This window comes from Micromys minutus (genome assembly GCF_963924665.1).
Source record: "Micromys minutus genome assembly, chromosome: 16".
In the NCBI taxonomy this organism is placed as follows: Eukaryota; Metazoa; Chordata; class Mammalia; order Rodentia; family Muridae; genus Micromys; species Micromys minutus.
The window spans coordinates 42,255,351-42,268,038 of record NC_137985.1 but is presented as its reverse complement, the minus strand read 5'-3'; the positions used below and the strand labels follow the sequence as shown (position 1 = coordinate 42,268,038).

Here is a 12,688-nt window from a genome sequence, read left to right as displayed (position 1 = left end):
TGTCATAAGATCCTGCTGCTTTGGATCCTTCACTCACTCTGGCCAATCATAGATGGGGTAGATGTTGGGGTGAGCCACCTCAGAGGCCTGGACCTGGTCTGAGTGGTAGCTGAGTTGATCACCCTGCCTTGGGTCACCAAGGCTGGCTCTCCTGTGCTTCCCAGGCAAGGTTCAAGGCACAGGCCTGCTCTTCCAAGTGCTACAGCCAACGAGGGGCAGGGCCATCTCTGTGCAGCCCTTGGACATCAAGCTGGTCCCTGGCAATATCCCAGACCAGGGGTGTTCACATGGCCTTTGGTGGTAACAGAGGCCACAAACATAAACACGGATCCCTGCTGCTGCATGGCCATGCATGCACCTAACCATGGCCTCTGGTGGCATTGCAAGCTACTCAAATCAGGCAGATCTTCGATACCCTCAAGTCTCCAGGTCCACTCTTTCATAGTTCTCAAACCATTCCACTTCTCTTTCTCTCCCATCTCTCCATCACATACTCTCACATCATAATGGTGCCTGGGATGGACGGGCCATGTGGCAGTTGGCCTCTCAGGGTATCTTTAGCCCACGCATAACTCATGGTGGCAGGTAGACTTCTTCAAGATGGGTAACTTAATAAGACACTGTATTAACCTTAAACCTTTTACTTTAGCATTAAATATTTCATTTAAAACATTAATCTTGTAGATACCATTTAGCTCTAACTCTAAAGAATGCTGGTAGCTTCTAATTGAAAATTTTTGAAGTTTGCGAATAAATATGTCATAGTTTTAATATTGTTGTAACTTAAGGAAACTCAGCTGGCTGAGTTTGGTTTTCCTGCTTCTTTGAGTATGGGAAAGTTGTTCTATCTCTGGGGGTAGGGGGTTGGGAAAGAAGGGTATCACTGCATAGTGATGGTAGTAATGATGACAGCATGTATTTAATTATTATTACGTACTAGGATCTGTGTGCTGAATTTTAGATTTATCAGAGCAGAATGAGAAATCAGCTATATTACACAGATCTATACAACTTGAACTTATTAAGGGTTAGCTATGCTTACTTAAGGGATCAGCAGGAATGAGGAAAAGGGAAAGCTCGGTCTTTAACATTGCTGTGGGAGAAAAATCGTGAGCTGGGTACAATGCCACAATCTGGGGGCTAAGACAATAGGACCACTGTGAATTAATTAAAGCCATGCTGATCTACCTGGTCTGGTCAGACCCCAGAGAAAGGTGACTAATGGAAATTAAACCAGCAAATGTTGAAAAATCATTCTTGACTAATCTGGAGAATATTAAAATCCTAGGTGATGAGCAAACCCCCCCCCCCAGGGCAGTTTGTTAAACTTAAGACTGTACAGATAATCCCTTGAAATGATGTACAATTCTATATGTGCATTCATTTGTGCATAATTTTTATTAGACTCTGTAAGATCTGTGAGCAGAAGGTCCCAGGCCAGTGACTAAGAGGCACCCCTGAGGCTAACAATTAAGGAAAAAATTAATTAACATTGTCCAATTAAGGACAATGCAGATCAAAGGTGATCCACACAAAAGTGTTAATTAGTTCTGGGAGGGAAGGCTGTGTGTGTGTGTGTGTGTGTGTGTGTGTGTGTGTCTGTCTGTCTGTCTGTCTGTCTGTCAGGGGCAAGAGAGATGACTCAGCTGCTGAATGCTTGCTACTCCTCCAGAGGACCTGAGTGAAGTTCCTAGAGGCTAGGGTGGATCACATTGGTGACTTCAGCCAGCTCCAGGAGATTCTGTGCCCTCTTGTCATAGCATGCATACACGTGACCTACATATACACACTCAAGTAAATAAAAATAATAAAAATAAATGGTTAAAAAACAAACATCTTGGGGCTAGAAAGATGGCTCCCCAGTTAAGAGTACTTGCTGCTTTTTCAGAGGACCTAGGTTTTGTATTCCTAGCACCTACATATCCAGGGGCTCACAGTCATATCTCAGCTCCCGAGGATTGACACCTTCTTCTGGTCTCCAGTGGCATACACACAGAAAATAGAAGTAAATCTTTTTTTAAAACTAGAAGACAGTGTACTAGACTGGGATGAACCTTGAGAATGTTGTTTTAAAGAAGGGAAGAAAAGGTGAAGGCACAGACTACAATGTGCCAGCAGCTTCTTGTAGTCTGAAAAGGTGTGAAAGCAAGTTAGTGAAAGAAATGGAGGAGGACCAGGAAAATACAGAACAACAGGGCGGTGGATTTATTGGAGAGCAGCTAAGTGTAAGGTGTAACTAAAAGGTCCTTATGGCTTTAGCCAGGGCAGGCAGGGGGAAGGGGGGCTGCCTTTGACTTTAAAGCAATTTCAGTGAGGTGGGAAACAAAGAAACCACATCACAGGGGGCAGATGGTAGAAGAGGAAGGTAGGAAAGGAAGGTAACCAGTTGACCCTGGTCATGAATAGCAACAACAGTAGTAAGTCAGCATTGGAGTAATACCTTTTGAGAGGACTTTTATGTGCCAGAATCAATACCAAAGTTAAAAAAAATAATCTTTACATAACGTTGTAATAATCCTCTTATGATTCTTAGTTTTGGATTAGCAAATGGAGATTTATAGAGATTGGGTTTTGTTCATCACATGATCAGCAACTGTGACAGGCTTTACATTCTGTCAGCCTGGCATCCACTCATTTTTGAGAAAGTGTTAGAATGAGGTTGAGACAGGACTTCCTGTACCAAACCTGGCCTTGAACTTACATCCTGATCCTTCTCATCCCATTTGCAAGAGCTGAGGTCAGAGGTAAATGCCACCACACCATGCCTGAGCCTTCAGTTTTTACCACAGCTACATCAAATATGAGAAATGTCTACAACAAACTAAAGGGAAAGGAAGTTCTATAGACTTCCAGACCCAAAAAGCACTCTGTAGACAGAGGAGGAAACAAGGTGAAAGACTTCTGATTATATCATGTCATCTAGTTGGAAGTACCAGGGGCTTTATGCAAAGGAAAACTGGAGAGAAACCATTCCTAATGCTTTCCACATACACTGCTGTTTTTCTTTCCTTGGAGATGTTCTGCACACACTTTGTAATGAACTGTATTTAATCTTAGAGCGTGCAGGGTCAAACCCCAGGTTCCAGCATGAGCTGTCACCAAACTGCATCACCATACCTTTCTTTCAAGTGCTTTTAAAGCATAATAGTTAGACTCTATATTGTCAGACAGTGTTAGCTCAAGATAAAAAGAACTTCATTGAAACGTCAGCTTGTAAATTTTAGTAATCATATTGTTAGTAGTAATATTAGTTCAGCTGTTTTGAGATTATTTGATGTTTAGGATAGAACAGGTTCTTTGGTAATATTAAGAATCAAGGTCTTTTAAGAAAATTACTTTTTAAAAAAGTTTTTAAAAAAGCTGGACAGTGTTTAGGCATGCACCTTTATTCCCAACATTAGGAGGCAGAGGCAGGCAAGTTTCTGAGTTTAAGGCTATTATCGTTATCAGAAATTCTTTATGTTCTTAAGTGACCCTTTCTTTTCCTTCAGAATTGTAGATGACTGTTATGTAGGCTCTGAAGGCAAAGGGAAGTGTCGTAAGCTGCCATTTTAATTTCTGATACTAACATCTAGATAGATAAATTATCCATTTACACTTACGGCCTACAGTGTACAGAACAATTATGTGTAGAAGAGTTGTAGATCATAGTTTCTATCATTTTTACAGTATTAATGGAAAGGTTGATAGTTGTAATAAATATGAGAAACATTTAATACATATTTAAGACATTCCCTACAAACTAAAGGAAAAGGGAGGTCCTGTAAAGTTTAAAGTGAAAGTAAATGTTGTGTTAAAAAGTGGAGAAAAAGACAATTATGGGCTTTTTTCTTATAAAATAAAACAAGGTTGATTTAATTTTAAAAAAGATTAAATTAACACTAAATGTTATAGAGCTTACAATAGAGAAAAGCTTGATTTGTATTCTTAAAATGCTTAGATGTGTGTATATTTTCAGAGCACACTGTGTTACCATTAAGGTTGCAATATGTCTACATTGAGATATTTACATGTGTGAGAATTAGACTGTTTCCGAGTATGATTATGATAAGGAATTGTGTGGTGTTTGAATGAGAATGACCCCATTTGAATGTAGTTTGGTTCCAAGTTGGTGGACTCTTTAAGAACGATTAGGAGGTGTGGCCTTGTTGGAAGAGTTGTGTTACTTGGGTTGGGGTTGAGATTTCAAAAGGCCATATCAGGCCCAGTCTCCCTGTTTCTTCCATGAGCTTGTGGTTCAGATGTGTGAGCTCTCAGCTACTGTTCTAACACCATGCTGGCCTGCTTGCTACCTTGTTTTCTGCAATAATGACCATGGACTTACCCTATGAAATGTAAGCAAGTTCCTAATTAAATGCTTTCTTTTATAGTCTTGATTGTACTCACAGCAAAATGGAACAGTAACTAAGATTCAGAGAATAGAGATTCTATTTACCTAAAATGATACAAGACTACTAAGGGGTACATGACACTTAAGCAAGATTCTTAAAGGATGATTGGAATTTCAGTAAGAGTCTGTAGGAGATAATGAAATGGTTCTGGTACCAGATAAACTCATAATGTAGGGACTACAAAACATTGCCATAGAGGTTTATAGGGTATAAGCTAGTATGGTATCAACATACTTTGAAAACTGTGAAGTTGTATATGAATTCTAAAAAGAAATAATCATAATATTTGGAGGGTAATGGGCCAAAGGCACAAGCTTAAAAAAAAAAAAACAAAGCAAAACAAACAAAAAGCCCTATAAACCATGGAGATGAGGGCAGAGAAATTTGTGAGTATTATCACTGTACTGGCTACTTTTATGTCACCTTGACACAGTAAGAGTAAGGGAGCCTTAGAAAAGGAAGAAACCTCAATTGAGACAATGCCTCTATAAGAGCGGACTAGGGCATTAGTGATATGGGAGGAACCAGCCCACTGGGGATGATGCCATCCCTGGCTGGTGATCCTGGGTGGTATAGAAAATGAACTGACTGAGCTCTGAGGAACAAGTCAGTAAGCAGCACTTCTGCTTGAGTTCCTGCCTTAGTCCCACAGAGTAGTATGATTCAGGATACATAAACCAAATAAATTTCTTCTCCAAGTTGTTTTTGGTCATAGTGTTTCATCATAGAAATAGTAATCCTAAGACAGCCACTAATGTAAGTCTTTACTTAAGAAAATTACCTTAAATAATTTTTTTCAAGATTTATATTGGTCCCCTCCCAAAAAGATCTTAGAAGGTTTTCTCTCTTCTGACTGTAGCATTTAGTTTTATTGAAGTCATGTACATAGTGTAGAATTAATTTTTAATCAAACTGCCTTAATAAAGAGTGTAACACTGTACAAAGATAGCAACTGCATCCTGCTAAAGGATTCACAGTCATTCCCATGGGTGCAGGGCTGAAAACACCGTTATCTGCTCTTGAGTAGATCAGAATTGTTTCTTTGAATAAATGAAGGTTGGAATTATTGAAGCTAGTTCTAAATCTTGCCTGAAAATAATGCTTAAGATATCTATTCTCTGGTATATCAGAGAATTCATTCATGTTCTTTGCCTTGCAATACTTGTACCTAAATATGCTGTGAAGAAACAATATATTTTTAGCAAATTAGCAGAGAGTACTCAGGCAGAAAAAACAAAACAAAACTAACTTTAAAACATGGTGTGAATATCATGTCTCCCTGCTGTTACCTGATACTGGGCTCTTGGAATGTATGTTGGACCTGGGAAACTTAGTCGGAGTTTCTTCTCCAAAGGCAAGAAACTTGGGAAAACTTCTGACTCATTTTTTAAAATGAAAAACGAATGTTCAAGTAACACGCACACACACACACACACACACACACAAAATAAGTTTTCTTGAATACTAAAATAAAGCATATTTTTGTGAAATTTGTAAATATTCTCTTCTTTTACAGATTATCTTGCTAATCATGGCCGATTAAATGAATCTGAAGCCAGGAGAAAATTCTGGCAAATTCTCTCTGCTGTTGATTATTGCCATGGCCGGAAGGTAGTGCACCGTGACCTGAAGGCTGAAAATCTCCTGCTGGATAACAACATGAATATCAAAATAGCAGGTAAGTGGGAGTAACAGCCTGGGAAATGATCCGATGCGAGCCATCGTCCTGAAAGAGCCTGCACACAGTCAGGCTTCAGCAGATTGACCTTAGTCCTTTGTGTGACTGAAGAAAGAGAACACATTCACTTTTAATGTATAAAGTAATAGGACTGTGCTTAGGGGGTCTGAGTTGCATCTGAATTTCCTGGGACGTTCTGTAAACAGGTTGTTTGCCAATAGGACACTGGTTAGAAGGCTGGAGACAGCCAGAGTGCGATCCAGTGAGGATGCAGACGGAAAGAGACAAAGAGGTGGTAAAAGGAGAACACAAAGAATGCAGAGAGACACAGCACATGCCCTATCTATCTATCTATCTATCTATCTATCTATCTATCTATCTATCTATCTATCTATCTATCTCTCCCCGTGTGTGTTGTCTTGCTGTATTGGGTCTTGGTCTTGGCTCTCATGTAGCCCAGACTGGCCTTACACACATTGTGTAGCTCAGGCCACCTTACAGTTCTCCTACCTTTGCTTCCCCAGTTCTGAGACTACAAGCACATACCACCATGTCCAGCTCAATTGAAAACATTTTAAACTTCCTGATGCAAGTTTCTTCCTTCCTTCCTTCCTTCCTTCCTTTTTATCTTGGCCTTTTAAGATACTGTCTTACTATGTAACCCTGGCTGGCCTGGAACTCACTATATAGAACAGGCTGTCCTTGAACTCACAGAGACCTACCTGCCTCTGTCTCCCAAAGGCCGAGATTAAAGTTGATAATATGAATTTCTTAATTCATGGAGTCAAAACTTACTCATATGTGGTAAAATACATGCCAGACATTATGCTATGCTAAATATGTGATATGTATAAATTATTTCTCAGCATATATGTATATCAAAATTCACATTGTGTTTTTTATTTGTCAATTATACCTCAGGTTATAAATATACAAAAAATTATATGGACAGAGCTGGGGTTATATAGAGCTCAGTGGTAGCGCATTTGCTTAGCATATGCAAGGCCTTGGGTTCGATTCCCAGAACTAGGGCAGAAGCATTTCATTTCTGGGATTTGCCCTCTACACACACACAATGTGGGAGCCTGCGCGAACACAGCTTACATGTGGAAGGCAGTTGCAGGGAAGTACTAGTGTTGGATAGCAGACAGGCCTGATGACAGCCACTAGTGACTTATGGGGTCATTACTACTAACAGAACAAAACTTCAATATTTGGTGCTGGTAAGAACACCTAGCGAGAAACTCTGAGCTCTTCTAACTCTTAAGTGTACCTACATAGACAGACATACATTTGGTAATTCATTCCTGCTAGCAGCAACAGGGAGTTAAGTAAGGATTATTAAAGTTCCCTTCTCTATTGCCTGGGAGCCTGACCTCTCTGAGGTGAGAGGGGGGCCTGGAACAATTAACTCTTTGTGAACCAGGGGAAAAAAGTTATGCTCACAGGAAGGAAAAAAAAAAACCTTTACATAGGCAAATATTTATAGACATAAACAAATTTATCCATACATTCATACATACATTCATGCTGGGCCTGAATGCCTGTTTTATCCTCCCCACAAGTATATATGTATCCTCACATACATACATCTGCACTTAGACACACACACACACACACACACACACACACACACACAGACACACACACACACACACACACACACATATTTGGTGGATAGAGCAATAGCCCCCACTTCATTGAGCAAGTGCCAGCACAGAAAGAACTACCTCATTCTGGATAAAAAATAAACTCCAACCTTTATTGCTTAGAGAAAAAAAAACTTCTACCTTTTTATTGAGTATCAAAAAGTCCTGTCCTTGTCAGTAAGAAGAACCCTGGTGTTAAGAAAGAGCATGTCTCGTGGTAAGAAGCCTGCCCTGCTGTCTCTGCTTTTTTTTTTTTTTTTTTTTTTTTCTACTCTCTCCTCATTGTTCCTGGTTCTTGTACTTTTTTAAGATACATAATCACATGGTATTCTAAGCATCTGTTTTTCAAAAGTTCACAAGTTCAAACATAAATTCAAATCATAAATTAGTTACAACAGAGATGTTTACATGTGTTTCCTAGTTATCTAATTAAACATTCACTGTCTGCCATTATTAGCTCCACAGGTTCATTAAGAGTTTAAAACGGTAATTCTTTTTTTTTGGGGGGGGGGGGCTAAATTTAAAGCAGGTTTTATTAGATACTAAATACTGACCAAAAGATGTACTTTGGTCAGGACCACTCCCAGGAATTTCCCTCCGGAGATTGGCCTTGAGCTACTTGACTCAGGGAGAAAGCCAGCGTTGTAGGTTATCAAGGGAAAATTCCAAACACCTGTGGTAAATAATTTCAAGAAAGTACCTATGCAAGTCATCTTGTTCTAAAGTAGACATCGTATAAACTACAGGACTGCTAGATTCTGCTTCCACTAGCAGAAATGTTTTGCGAATTCATTTGCAAATACCAAAGAATCCATAGCACATCTTTTGACTTGGTTTTGTAAATAGTTAAAAGTAAAACACTTAAGTTCAACAAGTCACAACTGGAGGTCTAGAAAAAGGAATTATAAAAATCTTGTAATGTTAAATGTGTGTGTCATACATAAAGGTTACAACATTCACCCTACTGTGCGAACATCCCAAACGAGTAAACAGCATCTACCCAGCAATCCTTGTAAGAGTTGTAAAAAGCAACCATTATTTTATTATTTTGGTTTTTCGCTACAGGGTTTCTCTGTGTAGCCCTGGCAGTCTTGCAGACCAGGCTAGCTTCGAACTCACAGTCTGCCTCCCTAGTGCTGAGACTTAAAGGCGAGCTCCATCACCTCCTGGCAAAAGGAATTATTCTCACAGATTTGTTAAAAGTCCTTTGCAATCCAATATCCTTAACTCCAGCCCCAGAGGATCCAATGCCTTCCCCTGGCCGCCAAGGACACAGACACAAACTCACGAACAAGTGGCAGCTTTGGACAGAGAGCCCTTGAGTCCTGCCCTGTCCTGAGCCCGCAAAGGGCGCGCACAACCTAGAGCATCCTAACCTGGTGTCGGCTGCAGCCCGACAGGGTTCGAATCTAGTGTCACTGTGAGGTTGAGACCGAGAAAGCGCACGCACATCTGGCTGTGGGCCGCACGCCAAGCGCGTCTAAAACAGTAATTCTTATGTCTAAGTTAGCATGGTCTTGTCAAGAGGCAAACCATCTCCCTAGTGTCTTATTAATGTTGAGGTTTAATATAGACAGACAGTATAATATTTTATTTTTCATCTTTGTACCTACAATAAATTGTTCATTCTTAGTTTATGGCCTTTAGTTATCAGATAATAGTTTCACACCCAGCCCAGAAGGAGTGCTTTCCTTGGTTGTAAATAAGTCTGCTTACTTTCTCAGTTCATGACACATGTAGGTTAACAGAGCCCTAATTGCAGCTTTCATATTACAGAAGACTCAAAATTACTTGTATAAATTTAGGAATTCTATAGAATCATGATTAGACTTTTGTCTACATAGCATCACTACAAGACAGTACATTTTTGTTGATCTGCAGAAAATCTGCCCAATAGGGTGAGCTAATGCCTCAAAAGTCCATCTGCTTCTGCCTCCCAAGTAGCCCCTTTTTATCTGTCCTCCAAATGACTTTTCCCTCCCAAATTATGTGTTTTATTTTGTTTTTTAACCCACTGAGTCTACCTAGTCTGTCTATATCTACATGGGTATAGGGCCAACTGTTGGAGCATAATAGCCGCTTAGAAGCTAGATTGCCAAAGAAAACTGACTCTACCTCTCCCAGCAGCCATCAGTTTCTCGCTGAACTTCATGAATCCTTCCCCCATGCATGCTGGGATTTTGGCCAGCTTGATCTTGTACAAGAAGTCCCAGCCTCTGTGGGTTTATGTGTGTAACAGCACTATTATGCCCAGTAACTACTGTTTTGATGCAGAGGTCCATTACCTCTGTCTTTTACAGTGTCTTCCTCCCTTCCAGGATGATCTTTGAACTTTGAGGGGAGGGGGCATGGTACAGCTGTTTCCCTTAAGACTGGACACTCTACAACAGTCTCTCGCCCTCTGCATATTGACCAGGTGTGATCTCTGTATTTCTCACTGTTTTAAAAAGAAGCTTCTCTGGGGAAGGCTAAGAGATGTTCTACCATTGGCAGGGGTTTGGTGGATCAGAAAGTATAGGCCAGGTTAGAAGCTTGACTTTTAAATGACCCCTCACCAGAGAGTTGCTCTTTATCAGTAGATCTGATAACTTTTGGTGGCTCTGCTTACCTTTAAGGACATAATCTTTTAATATCTTGGAATCCCTGACTTTTACAGAGAACTATCACAGGACAGATGGAACTCCATGTAAGGAAATCAAAAGAAAAAAATACAAAATTATTGCTCAATTTATTAACTTCCCGTGCTTCTTTTGCTTATTAAGATTTCTATAGTTTGCTAAAAGTCAGCTTTTTAAACTACTTATGTTGAAGTTGAAAAGGGCAAATCAAAGTCATGTTTTCATTTAAAATGTACCTATATTTAAGACTGAAATAAAAAGATAAATTGAGGTTAGTTTTCATAATTACAGAAGCATGGCTCTGAAATTAATTTTAGCTTATTATTTTAGCAACAGTGCAGAGCCAAGGGTTCGCCCACGGGCTGTGTTCAGGTTTCTCAATCATGAGGTCTTCCTTTCATGAAATAGGTACTGTGGACATTCTGGGGAAAGGCTGAAACAAAGCAGCATGGCAGATTCCATCCTGGCAGCACGTTGTCCTCCCCATCTTGGCTGTTTTACTTATACTGACCATTATGTGTTAAGTTACGTTTAGTTTTAGTCTCCAACTTTCACATCTTGAAAGTTTTACAGTAAATACCTGATGATTCAAATATAATTACTTGGAGGAAATTTTCAGAAAATAGCTACAACTCAGATCTGGAGAGATGGCTTGACAGCAAAATGCACCCAGTGCTCATGTCAGACAACTCACAACTACCTGTTACTCCAGCTCCAAGGGAGCCAGCACCCTCTTTCAGACTCTGCAGGCACCGTATACACAGCACACACATAAACACATGCACAATATTTAGAAAGAATAAAAACTAATCCTTTTTTTTAAAAAACTATAACAATCCAAGACTCCATGTGGCGTGCTGAGTCTGAATGGATAGAACAGATGCAGACTCTGCATCTGATCAGTGCTTCTGTTCTCTTACTTAGAAATCACCGTGATTTTCAGGGACAGTATGTAGAGATTAATGATGATTTAAGACAAGGAGGCAATACAGTGTAGTAGGTAACTAGTAGACCACTTGAGAATGAATCCTGGCATTGCCACTTATGAGCTTACTGACCTTGGAGACATTGTCTCACCTCCCGGTTCTCAGTTTCCTTATCTTATCACATAGTGGCTGTTATTTGAATTAATATTTGCAGAGTACTTAAAACTGCGCCTGGTACTTGGTCCTGTTCAAGTGTTTGTAAAATAATTGTTAGTTAAATCTCTTGGCACCGTATAAATACTTAATAAAAGGTGGCTGCTATTTGTATTCAATGCATAATTGTTCCATTGAAACAAAGCTATGAAACTTTGATAACCAACTAATCTCCTCCAGCACACTTAAAAAAAAAAAAGCCAACTGACCCTAAAACCTTGTTGATACAAATAGTGAAGGAGCAAGGAGAGCGCATCATTGAAGTTATCTCTGGTTAACATTTCCTCCAAGGGTTAGGCTGACCTGTGTGTCACATCACTTTCTGCCTTGTGCGGTGGCTCATTACCTCTGCCACTGCATCTACCGCTTTCCACTCACTAGAAGACATCTCGATAAGGGTTCTGTGTGTACAGCCACATCTTGTGCCCTAGAAACGAGAAAGGGTAGAGATGAAAAGGGGATTTATTGCGAGATATTTGTTGACAGTCTCTTTTATTATCCTCCTGCTGCTGGTGTCATAGTAATGGGAAGACAGCCTTGCGATGCAAGTGTGATGACATCCATCCATCAGTCCTGCTTCACAGGCTCAGTCCATCAGGCCTGCCTAGGCCTTCATTGATTTCCTTCTTCCCACCCTTTCTCCACAAATGCTAAGGGTTATCATGTCTTTGTTTCTTGGCTCTTGGATTCCCTGATTGGGCAGTTAGATGGTTCTAACATTTCATCTCAGCTTCTTACTTCTGTGCCTTCCTGTCAGACAATAACTGATGATTGGAGGTAGATGATGCTTTTGCTTGCTGGCGGGCAAAAAAGTATGCAATGAAGTCAGCAGTGGCTAATGGGGTTGCAGTCTGTGCGATGAGTCAGCCTGGTTCCTGTTGCACCCCTGCCCTTCATTTGTCAGCATTTATTTTCTTGTAATTGCCTTCCTCAGTCCTATGATAATGACAGATGTTTACCCTGTCATCAGGCTGGATAGCCTAGTTCTATTGGTCATTTAAGAAAGATGAAATTTAATCCTCAATCTGCTCAGCAAGAAAATTATTTTTAATTTTTAAAATTCCATTGGTTTGTGCATGGCGTGTGTGTGTGTGTGTGTGTGTGTGTGTGTTGTACCTGAAAAAGGAAGGGAAAGTACAATTATGGAGATCAAAGCACAACTTGGGAGAATCAGTTCTCAGCTTCCACTGGGTCCTGGGAATCGAATGCAGGT

At 40.1% G+C, this 12,688-nt stretch overlaps 1 protein-coding gene across 3 annotated transcripts in view; it reads left to right on the top strand.

Moving 5' to 3' along the window:
* SIK2 (salt inducible kinase 2) overlaps positions 1–12,688 on the top strand; it is a 95,456-nt gene that overhangs the window by 54,781 nt on the left and 27,987 nt on the right. For all 3 annotated transcript variants that reach the window (XM_080930117.1, XM_080930118.1, XM_080930119.1), the window contains one exon: positions 5,908–6,069. In XM_080930117.1, the coding sequence (XP_080786243.1) occupies positions 5,908–6,069 (162 nt within the window). The remainder of the gene's footprint in view (positions 1–5,907; positions 6,070–12,688) is intronic.